This window comes from Musca domestica, unplaced genomic scaffold, assembly GCF_030504385.1.
Source record: "Musca domestica strain aabys unplaced genomic scaffold, Musca_domestica.polishedcontigs.V.1.1 55, whole genome shotgun sequence".
Taxonomy (NCBI): domain Eukaryota; kingdom Metazoa; phylum Arthropoda; class Insecta; order Diptera; family Muscidae; genus Musca; species Musca domestica.
This window is the reverse complement of record NW_026712355.1, coordinates 1,600,821-1,626,885: the sequence shown is the minus strand read 5'-3', so window position 1 is coordinate 1,626,885 and position 26,065 is coordinate 1,600,821. Positions and strand designations below refer to the sequence as shown.

Here is a 26,065-nt window from a genome sequence, read left to right as displayed (position 1 = left end):
TTAGAAATTATTAATTAAAATTAAGAGAGAGAGAGAGCTATGCTAAAATATTTGTATTTTTTGTTTGATTTTTAAATTTTATAATTTTTTATATATATAAGAGAAAACACTATTTATCGAAAAAAAATGCTTAAAATGAGTGAGTTAAAAAAATAATAAACAATACTTAAAGCCTGTTTCTTGTTTTTTTTTTTTTATTTTATTTGAAATAAAAATTTGAAATCATAATATCATTAACGATTGGATGGATGATTGAACGTAGAAAAACGAACAAGCAATTTTTATATAATTATGTTGTTTTTTTTTTTTGTTTTTTTGTCTATAATAAACAATAACAATTGTGTGTGTGGATTTGTTCTACATTATATTTGATTTTTTTTGTTTGTTTTGTGAATCTTTTAGGTTTTTTTTACTTTAATCTTGTGTGTGTATGTGTTGTTTGAATTATTAATTTTTTATTTTGTTTGCTTTTTTTGCCTTTTAATAGTTAAGTTTAAATGTAGTCCATAACAATGTATGTCACAAATCAGTCCAAATATTAATATTTTTTGTTAAATATATATATTATTATTTTATGTATAGCTAGGGTCATAGAAATTGTATATAGTCGTATCAATTGTTTTAGGTTTTTCTTTTATTTTGAAAAAAAAAAAAAAAAACACTTTTTAAAAATATAAAACATATCAACATCATACGTACATACATGTTATGTTTTGTTGTTTCTTTTACACAAACAATATAATACGTGTTTTATGGTTAATGTAGTGGTTTTAAGAGGGGAAGGGAGGTTCTGAAGGAATGACATGTGGTTGTTTTGCTTTTCCCCGTAATATTGAATATTGGTTTGAATGAAAAATATTGTAAAAATATATTAAATATTTAATCATTGTCTAGAAAAAAACACATAACCCATTTGGTCAGGAATTGTTGCATACTTTAAGGGGCATTCTTTAAAAAATGTCTGCAAAAGTTTTTTACTTAAAAACGGCAAGAAAATATGATTCGATGGCCTTGCGCAGGCCCACCCCGCATTTTGACTTCATTCGGAAAAGAAATGCTTTAAAAGAAATGCTATTGGAAATATAAAGCAAATCTTAGTAAAATTCAACAAAAAAGAAGGCCTCTAGGTGGTTTCTATTGATAATATTTGATCCTTGAAGGGTGTCTATTGACAATATATGCCCTTTGAGGGATTTCTATGGACAATAGATTACAATTATGGAAAGAAGTGCTTTAAAAGAGCTTTGCTATCGGAAATGTAAAGCAAGTCTTAGTAGAATTTAACGATAAAAGAAGGCCTCTAGGTGGTTCCTACTGATAACTATTGATCCCTGAAGGGCGTCTATTGGCAATAGCTGGCATTTGAGGGATTTCTATGGACAATTGAACACACTTATAGAGCGTTTATTGGGAGTGGATAACCTTTCAAGAGCATCTATTGGCAATAGACGCCCGTTGAAGGACGTTTAATGACATTAAACGGTCTTTGAAGGGTTTCTGTGGACAATAGATTACACTTAATGGTCGTCTATTAGCAGTAGATGGCGTATATTTTCAACAGATTGAACATGAAGGACATATGTTGGCAATAGGTGGAACTTAAAGTGAGTCTATTGACAATAGATAACTCTAGAAGGGGGTCTACTGGCAATAGGATTCCCCTAGAGGGTGTCTATTGGCAATAGGTGGAATTTTAAGGACTTCTATAGGCAATATATGGCCATTGAATGTCATCGATTCGGCAAACGATTACACTTAAAGGGCGTCTATTGACAGTAGACGGCTCTTGAAGGGCATCTGTTGGCATTAGGATGCGCTTAAAGGGAATCCAAATAGATGACTATTGAATGGCATCTATGGGATATAGATGACTCTAGAAGGCGGTATAATAACAATAGATGGCGCTTAAAGGAGTCCATTGAAAACAGGGGGCCCTTGAAGGACTTCTATGGGCAAAAGATGAAACATGAAGGTCGTATTTTTGCAAAAGGTGGTGCTTAAAGGAAATCTATTGACAATATATGTGGTCTTTGAAAGGTATCTAAGTACAAAAGATTACACTGAAAGATCTTCTTTTGACAGTAGGTGACAATTGAAGAACATCTGATGACTCTTGAAGGGGTTCTATTGGCAGTAGGTGACCTTTGAAGGATATCTATGGAAAATAGATGATTCTAAATGGCGGTCTACAGACAATAGATAACCCTTAAAGACTGTCTATGGAAATATATGACTCTAAAAGGGTATCCATGGACAACAGGATCTGCTTTTTGAAGAGCTTTTATCGACAATAGATGTCCCTTGAATGACGTCTATTGGTAATAGGAAGGAGATGACCCTTGAAGGTCTCCTACCGAGAAAAGAATGCCTTTGAAATTTTTCTATAGGAAAGAGGAAGCCCTCGAAAGCCAGTCCTGGAAATACTTAGAAGCCTTTAATGAATTATATCGCCAACTATGCAACCTTTAAAGGTTAATAAAATCCCGAGGAACCTCCCTTTTAAAAAGAAGACCTAAAGGGTTTCCTGGTAATCTATTGGTGTAAAGCCTTTGAAAGATTTCCATGCCGAATAGAATATATTTAAAAATTATTTTTATAATAGAAGTTCTTTCAGGGGTTTTATTCTTTATGGGAATGGTTGAAGAACTCTTACGACCCGACTTTCTGGTGGAAGTGGGCACCCAATTGCCAATAGATGGACTCTGAAGTAAATCTGTGGGATATAGATGACCCTTAAAGTTGTCTATGGAACATATCTCAGAGGGAAGATTACTGTCAATAAATGAACCTTAAAGGGTATCCATGGGTAAAGGGTATTTAAGGGCCTCTATTGGAAATAGATGGCTATTGAATGACGTTTATTGGCAACGAGAAGAACATCAGATGACCCTTGAAGGCAGCCCTTTAAGGTCTCCAACCAACAAAAGAATGCCTTCGAAAGTTCCTGAAAGGCTTCTATTGGCCAGGGGAAATGCTTAGAAACCTTTAAAGAATTATATCGTCAACATGCAACCTTTAAAGGTTTCTGTTAATCAATCAAAACTCTTAACTTCTGGACCTCTTTTTAATAGAAAGTCTCGAGGATCCTCCTTTTTAAAAGGAAGACCTTAAGGGCTTCCAAGTAATTTTTTAAGGAAAGTATTGCCCACTAGAAGACATTTAAAAATTATTTTTATACCCTACAACACTATGTGTAGGGGGTATTATAAGTTTGATTGGGCCAAAAATTATGTAACACCTCGAAATATTGGTTTCCCACATAGGAAACTATATATAGATCTTCCTATCTCGCCGAGCTGAGTCGATCTAGCTATGTATGTCCGTCCGTCCGTCCGTCCGTCTGTCCATGTTAATTTGTAATCACTCTACAGATCACAATTATGGCCCAATCTTCACGAAATTTTAAATGGAGATGGGGCTAGGGCCAGAATAGAACCCTATTGCTTTTGGAGATGATCGATGATAATATTTAGGGGTTCAAATGACCCAAAAACAGAAAAAAATTCTTGATCACACAATTTAAGCCAATCGACACCCCTGAGAAGTGAGTTAAGGAAGGGAAGGGAAGAGTCCAGCATTTTGGATGACAATTGGATTATATTTAGCTGTAAAATGGACCACAACAGCTAACAGCACGATGGGGTGCGTAAATATTGGGCAAATGTCCCTGGTCAAAATGCTAAGGGTAATATCTGGGCAGTGCTCCGTGACATAATTTTAAAAGCGAAATCTTCCAAAATGGATTTGGTCATTAGGGGGCTTCTAACATATAGTAGTGTTGTAGGGTATCACATGGCCGGCCCCGCACGACCATAGCCCTTGCTTACTTGTTTTTTAATAGAAATTCTTTTAGGGGTTTCATTCCTTATTGGAGGAAGGAAAGAACATAAGATAAACCTTGAAGGCAGAAGGCAGCCCTTGAATATCTTCTACCGACAAAAAAATGCCTTTGAAGTTTTTCTATGAGGAGGAGAAAGTCCTTGATAGGCTTCTACTGGCAAGAGAAAATCCTTGAAATGCTTAGAAAGCTTTAAAGAACTATATTGCCAACTATGCTACGTTTAAAGTTTTTTTCTAGCAATTTATTGAGGGAAAGCCTTTGAAAGGTTTCCATAGCCAGTAGAAGACATTTAAAAATAATTATTCTTTAATATAAGTTCTTTCAGGGGTTTCGTTCTTAATGGGGGGAAGGAAAGAACATCAGATAGTCCTTGAGAACAGAAGGCAGCACTTGAACGTCTCCTACCGACAAAAAAATGCCTTTGAAGATTTTCTATCGGAAAGAGAAAGTCCTTGATAGACTTCTACTGGCAAGAGAAAATCCTTGAAATGCTTAGAAAGCTTTAAAGAACTGTATCGCCAACTATGCTACGTTTAAAGTTTTTTCTAGCAATTTATTGAGGGAAGGCCTTTCATTCTTAATGGAAGTCTTTGCGGAACTCATACGACCACATTGAGGCCTGATTTTTTGATCCATCCACCAAAACGTGCTGGAATACAACCTTCTGCGCCAAGACTGACATAAAAGAGTATTTGGGTATGTGTTTCTTTTTGTTGCAGCGAATTATGGGGGCAAAACAAAATTTGTTGCATACTTTATGGGGTCAACATTTTTCTTATTTTTTTACATTCACATGTTGTTGCCTTTTTTGTTCTTTTGAAACGTTTGTTCTGTGTGTGTTTTTGCTTCTACTTGCATCACTAATAAACTTAAATTACCTGCTCTTTACAATTGCATTTTATCAGGCTTTTACTTGCATGGTTACTATTGTTGTTGTTGCTGTTGTTGTTGTTATTATTATTATAATTGTTATTATTATTACTACTCATCAAGGTATTGCTCTTATATTTAAGTTTTCCCGTTGCTGTCATCATTATACCTCACATACGCATACCACTACTGTGGGCACTGTGACCCGAACTTTGCAAACTCTCATTGGACCATGAAGCCTGCGGCGATGATGTTACGGGGCCGGGCGATGATGACGATCCCGCCGATTTGGGTGGTGAGGAGGATTGCAGATTGTAACGGGCATAGAATAACAAATATGGTGTAATTGTTATTTTTCTGGCCGGCGATAAGAGCTCTTCGAATTCGCGCTGGGTCATTGCCTTGATTTTGTCATCATCACACATATACCAAATCGGTTCGGAGCCGTTGTGTAGCTGTTGTTGGGAGGAGGCATATGAAGCCTTGGTGCCGGCCCGACCAGTACTACCATAGCCCGATGAATTATTACTACTGCCACTGTTGTAGGGAGGCTGTTGCTGCATATTGTTGTTGTAGTTCGACGAAGAATAACCCGACGACGCCACACCATTCGTATAGCCACTGGAGTCCTCGTTGAAATCATTGATGTTATTCTGTTGATTCGCATGGACATAGTGCATTTGTTGTTGGGCCGTCAAACGCATGGCACAACAATTTATGCTGGGACATGTCGTTGACGATGCGCAAGACGCTGGGGCTGATGACGACGATGCTGATGATGTTCCGCCGGCGGAATTTGTATTATTCATACTTAACTTACCAATACCATTTGTAATGGCCTTACTGCCACCACCGCTGCCGCTGCCACTGCCACCACTAGATGTCAGGCCATTCAGATGCTTAACATGTTTACTCATATCCCCGCTGCTCGAAGCTTTGCTGCGTCCAAATTTCATGATTTTCATAAAACTTGTTGTACCCGAGGACGACGATGAATTATTGGAGGAGCCCACATTATTCGCATTCGTTGTGGACGATGTTTGACCCGCCTGCTGCATGGGATTTGTGGTTAATGTCGTACCACCGCTACCATTCATGGCAGCAGCCGCCGCCGCTGCTGCAGCAGCTCTCTCTTGACTAGCTCTTCGCCGCTGCTCTTTGGGACAGTTAATGTATTCATTGGCCCAGTCCAAAGAACAGGTATAGGCAATGTAATGGCCCACAGACATGGTGGCGCCCACATGCGTAATAACACTGTACAGCTTGTAGATGTGCAACTTGTTGGCATCGCTCAGTTCACAGCATTTCGAACAAAAACATTGCAACGTAAATGATGTGGGAATGTAGCTGTTGATTTTCTCCATGCCACCGGAGAAACGACTCAGTTGGATGATTAACAAACGTGGCAAGACCTCATAGGATATGGATCGTATAGCTTCGGTATAACCACAGCATTGTTCACAGCGATATTTGTTTTCGTTGCGAAAACGTTCACTTGTTATGCAAGAGTTCTGAAAGCGATATGAACAAAAAATGTATTAGGTTTGGAGCAGCTAAAAAAAATATTTAAATTTACAATATTTCTTAAAAATGTAGCTGACAAATTATAAAGTATCAGTCGGTTTTTCCGACACATGTATACCCTCAGCCAATGTTGTATTATATATTTTGACCTTTTTTATGATTATTCAAATTGTTGACCCTCTATGGGGTAGGTTCCGAAGAAATGTTCATTTCGTATAGGACCTAAATAAATATGTTATGACAGATAAAAGTATTGAAAACTGTGACCCTTTGTGGGTGAGGCACCAGAAAGGATTAGCAGATATATATCACCTTCACACCAGATCTTGTGTTAGCGAAAATGTTTGTGTGTGTGAGATATGAGGAGAACCTGATGTTTATTTCGAATTCTATGATCGTTTTGGTTATTTAAAAGTTTGTCACTTTGTGTGGGAGGTACCAGAAGGAATGGGCCGATCTCTACCATCTTTATAAAAGATCTTGTGTTGATGGAAATACTGAGATATACCACGTCTGAATGGATGTTAATTCTGCGTTTTATGAGCTCCATGGATATTCAAAATTTTGACCCTTTATGGGAGAGGTGCCAGAAAGAGTGGACCGATATATTCCATCTTCACAGCAAATCTTGTGCTAGTAGAAATAATGGGATTTGTGAAATTGTAAGACAACCTGATGCTTATTTCTGATTTTATGATCATTTTGGTTATCCAAAAACTTTGACACTTTGTGGGGCAGGTACCAGAAGATATAATCCGATCCCTACCATCATTGTAACAGATCTTGTGTTGAAGGAAATATTGAGATGTGCCAGGTCTGAATGGAATCGGATGTTAATTTAGCTTCATGGATATTCACAATTTTGATCCTTTGTGTGGGAGGTACCAGAAGGAGTGGACCGATATATTCCCTCTTCACACCAGACCTTGGATTTATAAAAATATTGTGATGAGTGTAATTTGAAGACAATCGGACTCGTACATCACATGTTATAAGAGTTATAATTATTCAAAAATTTGACCCTTTGTGGGGGAGGTACTAGATGGAGTGAACCGATATTGTCCATTTTCACACCTAACCTAACACTAATGAAAATATTAGGATTTGTAAAGTTGCAGCAAAATCGGATTATCCTTTCTCTTTCGGTGCAGTAAATTTTTTTCTTTGAAAAATTTGACGTTGTACGATGTATCAAGTTTGGACCAAATCAGATACTCCCATCGAGAGTTATCGTGAACACCAGCCAGACAGACAGACGGACGGACGGACTTCGCTAGATCGACTCCAGATGTCTGAAACGGATTTGGTCCAAAGAGACCTAGGGCCTAAAACCTTAATTTCACCTAGGCACGTTTTGGCCGTATCAAATGTTATATACCGTCTCCAGCCATATGGCTGAGGGTATAAATATAACCAATTGGATGAAAAATATATGTGAGAGCTATAGCTATATCTGAATGGATTTTCACCAAATTTGACACACTTGTTTCTAGGCTCAATTTGGTCGTAAGTGCCAAATTCCATACCATATGGGCTGATATTAAACGTTTGATGCACAATAAAAGAAAAATCGGACGAAGATATACATGGGAGCTATATCTAAATTTTGACCGATTATTTTCAATTTCAATAGGGTTCGTCCTTGGGTCAAATAAATGACTTGTGCAAAATTTCATCTGGATCGGGCAATAAATGCGACCTGTACTTTGTATACAAAAATACATGGACAAACGAACGGGCGGATGGACATGCATAAATCGACTCATAATGTGATCCTATGCAGATCATCATAAGACACTATGGGTCTATCTCGTTTCCTTTTGCCTGCTACAAACAAATTAAGAAAGACATAATGTCCTGTCCACCATATGGTATAGGGTATAAAAATCTACTTTATATGGTCTGGGAATTCTTTAAAAAAATCCTACAAAGTCCATTTTTAATGGCCCGGGAGTACTCACAAACTACTCTAAAAAAATTTACTTTAAAAGATCTGTGAGATTTTCAGAAATGTCCTTAAAAATCCACATTTAATGCGGGTAAGTACTTCAAAAGTCCTATTCAAGAAATCCACGTTTAACGACCTAGGACTATATAAAATAAATTCCTTGTTGTACACCCCTCATAAAATGGGAATATCTCAAAGATTGAACATCTCCATAAATCTACAAACCTGTATAAACGAACTCGGCCTATCTGTATTGTATTCGTTGCTCTCGTAACCCGCTTGCGGTACAGGTACAGCAATATCGATCATTGTTTCTTTTTGTTCCGTTATTGTTTCACAGCTAAGACATTTGGTTGTCGACACGGTAATGCCCTCGAAGTCATCATTGAAGAAATCCAAACCCAATTCACGTATTTTACTCTCCAAACGTTGTTTATCCTTGAGCAGTAAAGACACAGCCGTCGAATTGGAGGAGGAGGATGCGCCGGCAGCATCTAATTCATCACCACCATTGCCGGCCGTCGTCGCAGTTGAATTCGATGGAGATGCCAATGAGGATGATCCACCTCCGGTCACCACCGAACCGCCCCCACCTCCTCTTCCGACGGATGGTGGCGATGTAGATGTTACACCCGCTGCCGCCGTTGAATTGAGATCATTCGTATTCAAATAGAATAGACTATTCGATTGAGGCGTTATATTGCCAGCTATTTGGTTATCTTTAAGCGGAGATTGAAGGCGGGAATTTTTGGAATTTTTTGTTTCATCTTTTCGCTTGGATTTGCGCGAGAAAAACGACGATGACTTGGAGTTGGATGTTAGCGAGCTGAGGGCTGAGGTGACAGAAATGTGATTGCTGTTGCTGATGATGCCGCCACTGCTGCTGGTGCTGTTATTGGATTGTTTAATATCACGTTCGGTATCCTCGGGATTGGAAATATATCTGTAAAGAACAAAACAGGAGATTAGACAGGAGTAAGGATAGTTTAAGGCAACAAATTAAATGACCTACCCATTTAATATCACATCTGGACATTCCGCTATGGCCTTGATTAGAGTCTGATTAGTTTCCCTAATACTGTTCAGCAGACACATTAAAAACTCATGGGCATCCTGTTGTTGATTGCCCTCAAAAATGCTGCTCACATCCTGGATGGCATGCAGCAGAGTATCGGCATGATAGGGTTCCATGGACTCGCTCATTTCATTGCGATACAAACTCTGATAGAGCTCATGCAGTTTTTCCGTCAATATCTGATGACTGCTCTTCTGGGTGACTTGTGTCAGAGCTGAGGATGATGACGGTCCGGATGATGGTGTCGATGCATTTACAATGGAATTCGCTGCTGCATTGCTGCCAGCATATTGTTCCATGGAGGCTAAATCTTTGCTACTCCAACTGCGAGCATTTTCAATGTGCACAGCACTTATGCCGCGACCCAAGGAAGACGATTTTGAACGCGCCCGGGCAATGTTCTGTTGCAGGGCATTCAAATCCGTTAACAGGTGATGGAGATTGTGCAGAAATTGTGGAGCAAAACGCAGGGTATACACCACCGAATTAAGATAGCAGGTGTTGCCAATGTTGCACAGGGTACCCATGGTGGGGGCATGATTTAGGGCAATGCCAACGCCACCACCATTGCCGAGTAATGCTGCTGCCGCTGCTGATGATGCACTGGAACTGCCTGCAATGCCGGAACCACTGTTTCCTGTTAGATAATATGCATTGGTCATGTCCTGACTATCATTCGAGTCACTCATAATCATTGGCATGCCAGCGCCACCCGATGAACTGGAACGACTTGTTGACATGTAACCATTGCTGACCAGGCTCGAACTTCCACCCCGGCCATCATTGGCCGTTTGATAGGGACGCTCATAGAGAGACATAATGCGTGGCCGTTTTTTGGAATTCGTAATTCCTGCTTCAATGGGTAGGGGTTTAAGAAAATCACCACCGCCTGCCAATTGTTGTTGTTGTTGACGCTTTTGTACCACTAGACCTCCTCCACCGCCACCACCAGCAATAGAGGGTGTTGTTCTCACACCAACACCAATGCCACAGCCACTTGTTGCTGCACTGGCCGCTGCAGCAGCTGCTGCTGCCGCAACAATAACCGCTGCCTGGGCTGTTGCTGTAACACGTCGCGAACGTAAAGTTGTTGGTATATTAAATCCTAATAGGGCAGCTGTTTGGCTACGTTTTCGCTTGCTGGCAGGTTTCTTAACTTCGTTATCGCTCAAGGTCTCAATGCGATTCAATGTTGCGACATCAAGTATTGGAAATACTACAAAAGAAAAAAAACAAGTGTGGAAGAAGAACAAAAATGGGAAAAATTGAAAATCAATGTAAAGTAATTTGATTAATAAATGACTCATTCATCCATCCATCCATTCATTCATATGGTGGAGGGGCGAGGGGAAAAGGAGAACGTGTGTGTGTGTATGTTTTGAGAAAAATATGAGGATATAAAAAATCAATGGTGTGTGTTTGTATGAGTGTGTTGAATGGGGACATATGAACATATATTACACAGGGTGAGAAGAAAACCACACAATGTCCTCTTATGACCTAACGAAAGAAGGACAAGGGCATTCCGACATAACGACCTTAAGCAAACATATACGATTAAAGCTCTCTATGGAATTTAGCAGAGTTGTAGCATTATGAACTGGTCTTCACTATAAAACAGGTTAAATAGTATCTGTCGGTTTTGCCGGCAGATTTATATGACAGATATATTGGAAATTATGATCCTTTGTGGGGGAGGTACCAGAAGGAATGGTCCGATCTCTACCATCTTCATAACATATCTTGAGTTGATGAAAATATTGAGATTTGCCAAGTCTGAATAGAATCGGATGGTAACTTCATGTTTTATAGCCTTCACGAATATTCAAAATTTTGACACTTTGTGGGGGAGGTACCAGAAGGAATGGACCGATATATTCCATCTTCACACCAGACCTTGGATTAATAAAAAGATTGTGATGTGTGTAATTTGAAAAGAACCGGAAGCTTATTTCGGATTTTATGATCGTTTTGATTATTCAAAATGTTGACCCTTTGTGGGGGAGGTACCAGAAGGAATGGTCGGATCTCTACCATCTTTATAACAGATCTTCTGTTGATAGAAATATTGAGATGTGCCAAGGCTGAATGAAATCGCATAGTAACTTTGTATTTTATAGCCTTCATGGATATTCAAAATTTAGACCCTTTGTGGGGGAGGTACCAAAAGGAGTGGAGCGATTTATTCCATCTTCACGCCAGACCTTGAATTAATAAAAATATTGTCATGTGTGTAATTTGAAGTCAATCGGACTCTTACATCTCATTTTATAAGAGTAATAATTATTCCAAATTTTGACCGTTTGTGGGGGAGGTACTTGATGGAGTGGACCGATATTGTCCAATTTCGCACCTGACCTAGCACTGATGCAAATATTAGGATTTGCAAAGTTGGAGAAAAATCCTCTCTCTTTCGGTGCAGTAATTTATTTTCTATGAAAATGTTGACATTTTGTGGGGGAGTTACCAGAAGGAGTGGACCGATATTGCCCATCTCCGAACTCTATCTAAGATTTACAATAATATTACGATGTATCAAGTTTGGATCAAATCGAATACTGCCTTCGAGAGTTATCATGCGCACCAGCCAGCCAAACAGACGACGGCATATATCGCTAGATCAACTCCAAATGTCCTGAAACGGATTTGGCTCAAAAAACCTAGGGTTTAAAACCATTATTTCGATAAGGCACGTTTTGGCCGCATCTAAGGATATACACTCTCTCTAGCCATATGGCTGAGGGCATAATTATGGATGCAGATCAAGACGGTATCCTTAGTTCCGAATTTGGTATTGGGGTAAGTAAAGGACATTTTAAATTCAATGTTGACAACGTTCATATAGATAAGCTTTTTTCATATTGGGGTGGTTGAACCTTAACATTTCTTGGAAAGCATTCTTGAAAAACCAAAATTAGTGGTTTAATGATCCACGTCAAAATACCCTCTTCCCGACAAACCCTTACTAATATCTAGATGAAATGTGATTGTTTTAGCACACAATTTAATGGAGTTTAATGAAGTTAGAATTTCGATGAATCCAAAACCATGCACCATTGCTTGTGATTGGCATTTTTTTTCCTTTAAGGTTAGATTTGAGCAATGTTATCCCATCTTTGGTGGTGAATAATTTCCGATTGCATTTTGTTAGTGACAAAGTGATGCACATTTAATGCTTATAAATAGATATTGAATTGAATTGAACAGGACATCACAGTTAGAATAAACATACCTTTTGTTTTCTGTTTGGATTAAGGATTTTCTTTAGTTTTTTTTAAATCTTGAATTTATACCAATCTCAGTACTACTAGCAAATTACAGCCCGCCTGCCTGCATTACTTGTATATAACAAAACAAAGGGTGGTGCGTGGCTTTTGATATTCTAACTGAAATCTCTGTAAAAATTGGGAAATTAAGAAAAATAAAAAAGAAGTGATATTGAAATGAAAATCTAACGAATATTGTAATGAAAAAATGGGGTATTGAAATGAAAATCTACGAAAATTGTAATGAAATGGGGTTGAGAACACAAGAACTTGGATGACAAAAATAACAAAAATCAAATCAAGAAATATCTCAGATTTTATAAAACATGGACAATTTTCCTAAACTTGACGTACAATTCCATCTATAATGAAACTATTCTTTACACTACCGAAATTCATAGAATCGAGAACTGCCTCTAGTTGGCAGGCTTTCCAGAAACTTGAAGTTTTCTAACTCTTGTGTCTTGGGCGAGTCCATGCCAGAGGTGAGTTCATTTATGATTTTATTGTCAAGTATAAACTGAAAATATATAACAGGAGTAATGACGCGACGTTTCAAAACAAGGACAGGAGGAGGTCATTAAGAACCATTCCAGAACCTTAAAGTTTTCTAACTCTTATGTCCTAAACAAGTCCATGTCTTAGGTGAGTCAATCCTTGATTTTATTCTTAAGTATAATCTCAAAATATGTAACCGGGATAATGGCGGAACTTAACAAAACAATAATAGGAAGGAGGTCATTGATCTCACGCTTACTAACTGGCATGAAAATCATATACTATGCTCGAAGGTCTTCTCTGAGTCTTCCTTCTCAGATCACTAGAAGATGGTATTCCAGATCTCTGTCGAAGGCATTCATCAAAAACCACATAGGAACCCAAGAATGGGACTTTGGGGAATTCATAGAATCTGCCATCTCGAGACTAATCCGTGTGGGTGACATGCCATTGACATCACCCAGCCACTTACCTTGCAAATACACAGACGGTTGTATAATAAGTCCAACAAGACCATACAACGTATGGACAGGTAAGTCTATAAGGGTGTCTTTAACAAGTACAATAGTGAGAACAAGAAGGCCAAGTGTAAGACATGGACCTTCTTCACTGAGTCACTAGAAAATGTAAATGATGCTTTCAGATTCCAGGAAGTCCTTTCAAAGGATCCTGAATCCCTTGGATGTATAAAACGTGGAGATGGCACGCGGACTAACTTCGGTCTAGATACTCCTAATTTGTTAGCCAGCACTTACTTCTCAAACTGCACAGATGCTATAATTGATCGATAACTCGATCCACGGTATCGCCAATGTATTGCTGAGGATGTGAACGTGATTGATGGTATTCCCAAAATTAAGTGGACTATCGGGTCTTTCAAACCCTTCCAATCACCTTGATCAGATGGTTTAATTCTCGCTATGCTACAACATACATCAACGGCAAAAGTGCCGATTCTGTTGTTGTTGTTGTAGCAGTAGTATATGTGTGTGTTTGTGTTCTGCTAATCTGGTTCCAGCTCCAGGTTTAGAAATTCGGCTACTTTAACGGGCTGTAGCCAGAGATCCTCTGGAGCCGATTCTGTGTGTGATTTTTATGACTTCTCTAGGTACATTTCGGTACTGCGTAGGGAAGCCACTGTCACTTACATTCCCAAAGCTTGAAACCCAAGTCATACACTTTTCAAGGACTATAGACCTATTAGTCTTCCCTCCTTTCTACTAAAAAACTAGAAAGGTTAATTGGTGTTGAAATTAAAACTCTACTACCTCCGACCTCAATATGAACTGCTCAGCTATCCTACATTCAGGGCAAGTCTGTTGAGACCGTGCAGCACGACGTCGATGGCAACATCGATAGAATAGTTCGCTTTTCACATGAGCCACATTTCTCGACATTGTGGAGGATTTTATCAACGTCACTATAGTCCATATATATATATATAAATTTTTTTTTTTCAAAACTTTGTGTCCCTTTGCTCCTCATAGAGGGGATTGATGTTATGTTAGTAGCAGAATCGGCGAAAGCTCCGTCAGGAGATCAGTCACCAGGGGCACACCACAAAGCGGTGTTTTGTTATCTTTATTATGGCGCGACCAAAACTAAGATGCCGATTATAGACAATCGGCATGGATGTAGATCGCTCCGTGAAATTCGCATTATGCTATTTATTTCGAGAAACATTTCTCCGAAAAAAAATTATAACAAAACGGGAATAGTAAGAGATCACTGCAACATAAGAGCAGTGATTTCCAAGTATGAAGGTGGTGACACTGCAGATATTGCCAGGACGAGAAGGAGACTGCAATAATCGATATTTTCTCTGCCACTGTTCAATGCTATTAAGTGTATGTCATAGGCTTATGGGAGAACACATAACCGATGATCTTTCTTCTATCTCTGATTTAGAGCCCGTCCTTATTTTACAACTGATTAGAAGATTAAAGAAAAATTAATAATGTTTATCATATTTTATGCCAGTATCACACATATTAGGACAACGGACGCAACAGACCTAATGGGGAAGTATCTTTCCCTTATTGACTCTAAAAAGCCACCAATTACAATAAAGTTCCAAAAGGTCTAAAGCGGCCTTACAACAGACCTGATGGGGAAGTATAATTCCCTTATTGACTCTTAAGAGCCACCAATTCTAGTAAAGTTCCAAAAGGTCTAAAGCGGCCTTACAACAGAGCCGATGGGGAAGTATAATTCCCTTCACAACCAATTCAGGAAGACCATGAAAATATGAACATGTAATACCCTCCACAACTGGGTAAAGAAAATATTTCTATTTAAAAGTATCGGAATTCAAACGTGTTCCATACTGTTAAACTCTTAAAAAAAACATAAAGTGGGTGAGGCCGTTATATGGGCGACATACCAAAACGGAAACCTTTATAGACAATTTTATACTTCAAGGATTGTCATCTACAAAAACTTCTAAAATACCAAATTTGAAAAATTTCGTGGGTAAATGTGACTAGGGTAATTAAAATATCAAATTATCGGTGTGTATCGTTATATGTGCACTATACGAAAACGTGGACCTAAATATTCTATGTTCTGCCACTGAAGCTAGAACCCATTATGACCTACAAATACCAATCTTTAGACAAATCCGTGGAAAAATGTGGCAAAAATACGGAATATCGGGAGATACCGTTATATGGGGTCTGTACAAAAACGTGGACCTGTACATACAATGTTTCGTCACAGGAGCTAGAACCCCAATTTGACCCACAAATACCAATTTTTGGACAAATTCGTTAAAAATATGTCAAAAATCATCAAAATACCGAAAATCGGAAGGTACCGTTACATTGCGGCTATACCAAACGGTGGACCTACATATCTCATTTTCAATACCAACCATCCTAGACACAATACAAATTGTTCTGTCATATTTTGAAGCTCTGCGTCAAATAATGTGGTCTGTTTAGAGGTGTTACAAACGGTGGATGAGGTGTCCAAGGTGAAGGAAGGTATAAAAAGACATTTTGATTATTTGCACAAAATCTCTTTCCATATAGAAGTTAGACGCTCCTTTAGAAGTTAGAAGCTCCTGTAGAAGTTAGACGCTCTGATCTTCTCATGTAAAAGTCGAAAAGGATTTCCTTTCCCCACTTTCGAATCATTTCCAATACCGATTCTACATGAAATGCAATGTAATGGGTATATACTATGTTTCTAAGTGTTGTTGTTGTTGTTACTCCAAAAACAAAATCAGAAATTCTATTTACCTCGTTTCCTTAATGTCTCTTCCGTATCCGGCGCTTGTAAGAATTTATGTTTATTGCCAGCTTCTGGTTGTTGCTGTTGCTGTTTAGCGATGTCCTGTACAAGAGCAGTGGATTTTTGTGAAATCTCTAAACTTTTGTCAACTTTGTGTGTCTGTTGTTGTTGTTGTTGCTCCTGCTGTGTTTTCTGCTGCTGCTGCGGTTCTGTGTCGCCGGGAGCTTTTCTTGTCCTTAAACTATCTAAACGGGCTTTAACCTCGTGTGGCTGATGGAAGTAACGCCGTTTGCGACGTTTCGCTGGCTGCTGCTGCTGCGGCGAAGGCGATTTATTTTGCAATATTTGTTTGGTAGCGTCGTCGGCGCCTGCTGTTTGTTTCGATAATGTGGTGTCAAGTGCAGTTGTTGTATCACTTGTTCTCAAAACAATTGCAGAATTTGTTGAACAATTTCCAGTTGTATTTGCATTTGAAATGGAATGTTTTGTTGTTGTTGCTGCTGCTGTGGTAGGGTTTGTTGTTTTGACCTCTCCGGCCAAACTTTGACTTTCTGATATATGAGTTTCAATAACAATGGGATACAGTGTAGATAAACGACATTGGCGTTGGTTTGTTGCTGTTGTTGTCGTTGCCAGCGGCAATGCTGGAGATGATGTTGCTGCTTCTGTTGCTGTTGTAATTGACAATAAAGTTGTTGTTGCCACTTGCAGTTTATCCTTCTCCTTATTATTATGAATGTCTATGTTGGAAGTTTCTTCAGCAGATCCAAGACCAACAACGTCGTCAGCGTTGTTGTCTCCTAAATTATTTTTGGAATTTCTTTGATTTTTCAAATATTTTAATATCGTATTTTGTTGTTGCTGGGGTTTTTGCTTCTCTACTCCTCGTTGACTGGTAGCAGTTGCTGGACTGTGTTTCACACCACCACCACCAACACCACAAGTTTGATCAGCATCCACAGTGTTAACGCTTGAGCGATTTGATGACAGCGTTGTTTGGTTGAGACCAGACGAAAACCACGTCGTTGACGACGATAAAACTTTTAAGTCTTGTGAATTAATTGTGAATTTACACCTTTCTGTGGCTGCTGTTGTTGTTGCTGCAGTGGGCCTTGTTAAATGTGTTACTGCTGTTGTGGAATTAGCATCACAATCGTCGTCATCAGCATCGTTGTTATCAGCAGCAAAGCTAGTGGTAGGAGCTTCGGTTACTATTCTAGCATTTGCAGGTTGTTTTAGCGCTTTCTTACGTTTTTGGCCGCGTTGTTGTTGCTGTGATTCCTTTAGCTTTTGATTATGTTTATTTGTATCGCTATTGTTTAGGTTCTTCTTCTTTTTCGTCTTTTTGTTGTTGTTGCTGTTGTTGTGTTTGCTCTTGTTGTTAAGATTTCTTTTCTTTTTTTTGTTATTAACTTTTGTTGTTAGAAACTTCACTGATATCGGAAGACTTTTTGTATTTTTATTCGCTTTCTTTGCAGCATTTCTGGGCATTTTTTGCAAACCTGAAACGAAGCGATTAGAGGGGAGAAAGAAAAAGAGAATGTGATTAGAGAGTGTGAATATTAAAAAAACTAAACTAATAATAAAAAATATTTTTTGTTTGAATATGAGAAAAAAACAAGTCGAATTGAAAAGGAAGGGAAGTTATAAACGAGGATATCGTAACATCCACCAGTGAGGCGCAGAGAAAGGCATTACATCTGTTATTAGGAATGCGTGAGGTAACAGATATAGTCGAGGCAAGTATTCCATTTTCATACTACATCTCATACAGATAAAAATATTTGTATTGGCAAAAGTTTAAGGAAATCGAAAATTTATATTCAATTTTATGCGAAAACAAAAGTTCCATATTTATCTGGTAGAGATAATTAGACATAGCAAGTTGAATAGAATCGCTGACTTGTTTCTCAAGTTATGACATATATAAGTATTGGAAATTGTGACCCTTTGCGGGTAAGGTAACAGAAGGGGTTGTCATATACAGGGTGAGATTAAAATACTGCAACCAACTTCAGACTGCTGTCATTTCTAAGCCACTCGTACTAAGCGTACAAAAGCATTTTGGTGAGAATTTCCAGAAAAAAACTTATTCGTGAAGGAATTCAAGCTCCTTTGTATTTGGCTGGAAAACTACAAGTGGCTATAGTTAGGGCACTCCAGCATTTAAATGTAAATAAATCTTTTGTGTCTCGTATCATCGCTCGCATCGAAGGTGTATTAAAGCCTTGGGCACGCAAACATTTTGGCCGCAGACCTTGGACATTTCAACACCATCGCACTCAGCACGCGCCACCCAAGAATGGTTGAAAAATGAGGTTCCTTGCTTCATCTCCAGCGCACAATGGCCGCCAAAATCTCCGGATACCAATCCGTTGGACTATTGTGTCTGGAGTATTTTGAAAAGCAAGGTTGGCACTAAAAAATACCAAATTGTCGATCACCTCAAGCAAGCGCTTCGCCGGTAATGGGCCAAAATGCCGCAGAGGAATATTCGGGCAGCGTGTGACGGTTTTATTGGACATTTGATGGACATAATTCGTGCAAAGGTGACCAATTCGAGCAAATCTAAACTTTTTCTAGAATTTGATGCTATTTCCGACATTTTTTGCTTTCCCTGTATATATGATCCCTCACAACAAATCTTGCGTTAGCAAAAATAATTGGATGTGTGAAATGTTAAGGGAGTTGGATGCTTATTTCGCTTTCTTTGTTTTTTCAAAAATTTTGAACCCAATGTGTGGGAGGTACCAGAAAAAATGGTCCGATTTCTACCATCTTTATAACAGATCTTGCGTTGATGGATGGATAGTTGAATGTGCCAAGCCTGAATGGAATCGGATGTTAATTTCGCGTTTTATAAGCTTCATGAATATTCAAAATTTTGATCCTTTGTGTTGGAGCTACCAGAAGGAGTAGACCGATATATTCCATCTTCACACCAGATCTTGGGTTAATAAAAATAAGGGGATGTGTGAAATTTGAAGAGAATCGGATACATATTTCAGATTTTATGATCGTTTTGTTTATTTAAAACTTTGACCCTTTTGTGGAGGATGTCCAAGAAGGAATGTTCCATCTTTATAACAGATCTTGTGTTCATGCAAATATTGAGATGTACCAAATCTGAATGGAATCGAATGTTAATTTCGTGTTTTATGAGCTCCATGAATATTCAAAATTTTGACCCTTTGTGGGGGAGGTACCGAAGGCGTGGACCCATATATTCCATCTTCACACCAGACTATGGGTTAATAAAAATATTGTGATATGTGTTATTTGAAGACAATCGGACTCTTACATTACATTTTATAAGAGATATAATTTGTCAAAATTTTGACCCTTTGTGGGGGAGATACTTGATGGAATGAACCGATATTGTCCATTTTCTCACCTGACCTAACACTGATGCGAATATTAGGATTTGCAATGTTGGAGCAAAATCGGATTATACTTTCACGTTCTTTGGAAATATTGACATTTTGTGGGGTAGGTACCAGAAGAAGTGGACCGACATTTGTCTATCTCCGAACCCGATCTAAGTTGGACAATAATATTACGATGTATCAAGTTTGGATCAAATCGGTTTCTCCCTTTGAAAATTATCATGCGCGCCAGTCTGCCAGACGGACGAACGGACATCCCTAGATCGACTCGAAATGTCCTGAAACGGATTTTTGTCCAAAGAGACCTAGGGTCTAAACACTTTATTTTGATTAGGCACGTTTTGGCCGTATCAAATAACATATATCCTCGATAGCCATATGGTTGAGGGTATAAAAAATGGTATAGCTCTTGTCTATCAATACCCCAGCTAAGTCTTCTTCTATTTTAAAGAAGAAAACTTAGCTATCATGTTATAATGAGTCAACAAGGTCTGCTTTTCTGTTCCCAAGTCCTGCCGACTAGCGGCCCTGGGACATCGTCCTAATTTTCTATTTATTAGACAAATTAAACAAGCTGCCGGAAGTTGTTGTTGTAACAGTTTCACATGTTTTGTTCTGCAAATCTGGTTCTAACTCCAGGTTCAAAAATTCGTCTACTTTTACTGCTCTTGCAGGATAAAGACCTTTATGGGTCCAAGTGAAGTTGTCATCATATCAAACTTTTTTAACTAGAGGGTATGTATGTATTCAAATACCGCTGAAGAACAAGTAAAAATACCTCCGAAATTCATATCTCCTACAAATTTGGTATTTCCAAGTGTGCTCAATTGTAAATCGTTTATTATCAATAATTTTGTTTTTATTTTCCACTTTTTTTTTTCTTTTATCAATAAATTGATAAAAATCAAAAGTATTATTGGTATTATTATATAATGTATGTATACACGATTGTTATAATTTGCGATAATAACAATTATTAACAAAAAAAAAAGCGAAAAAAAACAACAACAAATACAATATTAGTCATACGCAAATAAATAAATAACAGTTATAAACAAATTATTGCCATTCTATTTGAACGGAAAGTAGGCAATTGTTCTTCTTTTCGAAATGTTTGTATTGTATTTTAGCTCATATGGAATATAAAAAAGCAAAATGGATTATAATACCGCGCAAACGATAAATGTGGCGCAACAATCATCAAAACGGATTAAGCAATCGTCGACATCGCCAGTGAATGAAAATAGAAATGGGTTCACAGCAATAATTATACGTTTCAATATTTATCTCGCAAAATGATGTGATTAGCAGTATATAAGTGTGTTTGGTAACGGTTCCAGATATGGTGATCGTGAACGACATTTATAAATTACCTATTAGATAATAACGTGAGTACTACTCAGATCGATCTGGTAGGTTTCTTGCTATAGAGACTCTCCCCTATATCATTTGATCGTGTAGGCCCTTCCTAACACACCTGAGTAGGTATTGGTTCTATAAGGAATATGATTTTGGTAAGCTGGTGTAGCCATAACACAGGACAGGAAAGACGTAATTAAATTCACCTTTACTAACTGAGATGAATCGCTTATACTTGACTGGAAAGACTCCTCTGAGCGTAGAATCACCGAAAGATAATATCCCAGATCTCTGTCGAAGGCATTCATAAGAAATCACATAGGAACCCAAGAAAGGGTCATTGAGACAAGTTTGAAGCCTCTAATGAATATCATAACAAGCGTCATGCTATGAAAAATCGGGTCCGCTTACCTTTCCATCTTCGCAACAGATCTTGTCTTAACAAAATGTTTGTATTTGTGAAATTTGAAGAACTTATCTCACTTTGTTTGAGCGTTTTATTCATGAATATTCAAAATTTTGACCCTTTGTGGTGGAGGTACCAGAAGGAGTGAAGCGATATATTTCATCTTCACACCAGACCTTGGATTCATAAAAATATTGTGATATGCGTAATTTGAAGACATTCGGAAAGTTACATCACATTTTTTAAGAGTTAAAATTATTCAAAATTTTGACCCTTTGTGGGGAAGGTACTTAATAGAGTGGACCGATATTGTCGATTTTCGCACCTGACCTTGCACTGATGCAAATATTAGGATTCGCAAAGTTGGAGCAAAGTTTGATAATCCTTTCACTTTCTGTGCAGTAAATTATTTTCTTCGAACATTTTGACATTTGTGTGTGGGAGGTAGCAGAAGGAGTGGACCGATATTGTCCATCTCCGAACTTGATCTAAGTTTGACAATAATATTACAATGACCCAAGTTTGGATCAAATCGTATACTCCCCCCTTCGAGTGTTATCCTGCGCACCAGCCAGCCAGACAGACGGACGGACGGACGGGCGGACATCGCTAGATCGAAACAAATGTCCTGAAACGGATTTTGTCCAAAGAGATCTAGGGTCTAAAACCTTTATTTCGATGAGGCACGTTTTGTCCGTATCAAATGATATATACCCTCTCTAACCATATGGCATATGGCTTGATTTTCCAACTACCTTATTCAAACAAACTAAATAAAGCGCATTAAATTGTCAAAAAGAGAGAATGTTGACATCCGATAACGGTAGGTAGCTGTCAATCACTGCTAATGTTGATTTTCCATTAATATTTTTATCGATTATCTCCCACTGTGATGGGAATGATATCAAAATCCAAAACCAAACCGTTGCCCATGCAATGCCCTTCGATTGGACAACAAATGTCTGGGTAGGCGAGCCCATGCAATGAGAGTGATGGCAAATTCTAATAGTAGGCGTAGTACACACACACACACCCTTGCTTGCCGTGCAACATAAACTAACGTCGAGCGACATCTTCTTCTTCCTCTTCTAGTTGGGTACCTATAGTAATAAAAATAGTTGTTGTCGTCGTAGTAATGCTGTAATGAAGGTCACGCTCTGCATACCTAATGTTAAGGTAGGCTTAACAACACAACACAACAAAAAAACAACAGCAACATCCACACCACCAGGGAGAGGGAGAATACCACATTTTACAAGGGGTTTGCGGTAGTGGTGGATGATATAAATTGTAAATCATACACAATAAATAAATGGAAAAAAGAAGAAGAAAAGCTTTCCTAACTCAACAATAGAAGAAGCAGAAACAGAAAAAAACATAACCTGGTCAATTAAATCCCCCAGTGAATGACAGAGTAAAATAAGAACTCATCACATGGAGAATAGTTGGGAAAATTGCAATAACAGGGAGAAGAATGAATACAAAAACAACAAAACACTGGCAGCAATCACATGAAAAGGGGGAGAATTATTATACGGCATGTATGGCATCGACACCCTGTCTCAACAGTGGTAGCAGCAGCAGCAGCACTACATTACACTTGTCCGTTCATGTACATACTACAAAAACACACTCACGCACACATAGAACAAACCGTTAGTTTGTCTAGTTATCTAAGGTTAGGTAACGTCGTCGTCGTCGTGGTCTCCGTGTCGTTTATATGCAATGTTACAAAACAAAAACAACAATGAATGACAATAGGCTCACATTAAATGGCAATATCAACAATGCACACACAGAATTTACCCCCTTCCCCCTTTTGCTTCTCCTTAAACTTTCTCCACACTCACACAAAAATTAACAATGACAAAAAATAATAAAAACAAAACACAAAAAAATTAACAAAATTTTGTTATTACATGTTGTTGTTCATGATGTCTGCTTTAAAAAAAGAAAAAAACAAGATATAACAAGGGGAAGAGAAAGAGAGAAAGAGCGACACCGTGTTTTTTCATATACGGCTCAAGAGAGAGGTAGCACCGAAAAAGAGAGCGAGACCGACAAACCCGAATAGCCAAGAGTAGGAAAAAAAGTCAACCAAATAATAAAACAAAAGCAAATGGAATATGCAACCAACAAAAAAAAAAACAGGGACAAATTCATTTATCAAAAATACTACACCAGAGATGACATAAATTTTATATGAAAAAAAAAACAAAACGCAGCAAGACATTGCAGGAATATGCAACGCCATCATCATATGCAATGATGGATTGCCTTGCTTACAAAACTAATGGAAATACGTTTTTTCATTGATTGTTAGCCATCATCGCCGACCGAACGACCGACCCACCAACACAACACTCACTTTGAAAAAGCAAATAGCAAACTTACATATTCAGCTTGAACGCCATGCATTTGTGGCTTAGAAATCCAAAAAATCCACAATTCTGCCTCCAATCGTCCCCACTCTATATGCTGCTGCTACTGGTGGCAAGACGAATGAACATGGGAATTTAATTAGTTCATATGGAAAATGATTGGTAATTTCTTTATTTTTTGGGAAAATTTTTAGTTTTTTTTTCCTTCAACGTCGCACACATACACCAGCAACCACCACATAAATTGGAATTTCAGGTGCCACTGCTGCAACACTCTATAAACCAACTCTTTTTACGAAAAATTATCATCAAATTTTCACACACTCCTTTTGTCTAGAGATATTCCTGAATATCTTGCTTTTTATAATAAAAAAAAAGAAAAAACTTTTTTCACTTTGATTTATTTTTCTTTTCAACATTTACATCGTCGTCGTCGTAGTCTCGCTTTCTTTCGCCTTCTTTTCTACCATTTGTCTTCTATTTCGCAAAAAAAAAAAACTTTTACACCGACTTTTTCTAGCTTTTTTGCTTGGTAATTTTGTTGATTTCCTTTAAACTTTTATTTATGCATAGATTTTAGTTGTTTTTCTTCACTTTTCGCTTAGAATATTATGCAAAAAAGTTAATTAATTGATAAAATTTTGTGAAAAATTGCACGGGCCGGACAAAAACGGCTGATATTCCATCTTTTTCGTGTACAACGAAAGATAACCGAGGCGAGATGTATGATAGATGCCGCCGTAATGCCGTTTGCAGGCAAATGTCATTGATGTGGTAACACGGTGCAGTTTTTGACACATAACAAGGGTGTTTCACATGTTATGCTACGAGTGTGGGGGGAAACTAGTCACAGGGTGTCTTCCATAATTAAAATCACGTAAATGTATTACTTTTTGGTATTATACAAATATTACAAAGTAGGACATAAATTTTAAAAACGCGATTCTAAAGCTATAGTCTTGTAACTGCATTTGATATTAACATATATATTAAATATACATATATTTTAAATATACTCCAGTATAGAGTTGCATTTTCCTAGCTTCCTGGAAGTTGAGCAACTCTTTTTTATTGAGCTATGACAAAAACTATGCACAGGGTGAGATAAAAAAACTACAACAAAATCAAACGCTACAATTTTTATTTTTTTAAATTTTATTGAATGAAAGCAAAATAATGTCGGAAATAGCATAAAATTTTAGAATTAGATTTGTTCGAATTGGTCACTTTTGGCACGAACTATGGCCTTCAAACGGCCAATGAGACTGTCACACGCTGCCCGAATGTTGCTCTACGATATTTTGGCCCATTTGCGGCGAAGCGCTTGCTTGAAGTGATCGACACTTTGGTATTTTTAGTGCTAAACTTGCTTTCCAAAATACTTCAGACACAATAGTCCAACGGATTGATATCCTGAGATTTTGGTGGCCATTGTGCGCTGGAAATGAAGCGAGGAACCTCATTTTGTAACCATTCTTGGGTGGCGCGTGCTGAGTCCTTTTGGAATGTCCAAGGTCTGTGACCAAAATGTTTGCGTGCCCAAGGCTTCAATACACCCTCCAGAATATTTTCGCGATAATATTAGGTCGATTAATACGAACGGAGAGCTACCATCGGCTGTTATGGCAGCCCACACCACCACCATGGCCGGCGCTTGAGTTCTGGTGGCCAACCGAAAGTGCACATTTTCAGCTGACCTCTTTGGCAAGTGAACACGATCATTTTGTTTACAAACTGCTGGACAACGAAAGTTTTCTCATCGGAGAAAACCAAATTCGGCAGTTCACCACTCAAGAGCCATTTTTCGGCCACTGCGAACCATTTCTGCTTATTTTGCTGTTTTCTTCCGTCCACTTCCTTGACGTCAGGCTACGCTACCAGTACCAGTATTACGGCAACGAGCGATAGTACGAGACACAAAATATTTTTTCACATTTAAATGCTGGAGTGCTCTAACGATAGCCACTTGTGGTTTTCCATCCAAATTTAAAGAAATCACACTATCACGCTTGAATTCCATCACGAATAACTTTTTTTCTGGAATATTCTCACCAAAATGCTTTTGTACGCTTGTAAACAATATAATGAACTGTCACTGGAATTATTTTTAACAGCTGTCGGACGAGTGGCTTAGAAGTGACAGCAGTCTGAAGTTGGTTGCAGTTTTTTCATCTCACGCTGTATCTAAATATTTCTCTTGCCTAGAAACCTGAGATGAAAATGGAATTTATGATTTTGCTTGAAATTGGATATAAAGGGCTAAGTACATAAGAGGCT

General features: G+C 38.1%; 1 protein-coding gene across 1 annotated transcript; it reads right to left on the bottom strand.

Moving 5' to 3' along the window:
* Positions 1 to 273: 273 nt before the first annotated feature.
* Positions 274 to 24,516, bottom strand: LOC131805396 (uncharacterized). Its single transcript, XM_059128521.1, has 6 exons — positions 24,212 to 24,516; positions 23,802 to 23,891; positions 16,265 to 17,758; positions 9,196 to 10,474; positions 8,409 to 9,126; positions 274 to 6,222 (listed from the first exon to the last, which is right to left on the bottom strand). Exons 3-6 carry the CDS (start codon positions 17,745 to 17,747, stop codon positions 4,882 to 4,884), a joined length of 4,821 nt encoding a protein of 1,606 aa, XP_058984504.1. The 5' UTR covers positions 17,748 to 17,758; positions 23,802 to 23,891; positions 24,212 to 24,516; the 3' UTR covers positions 274 to 4,881.
* Positions 24,517 to 26,065: the final 1,549 nt, after the last annotated feature.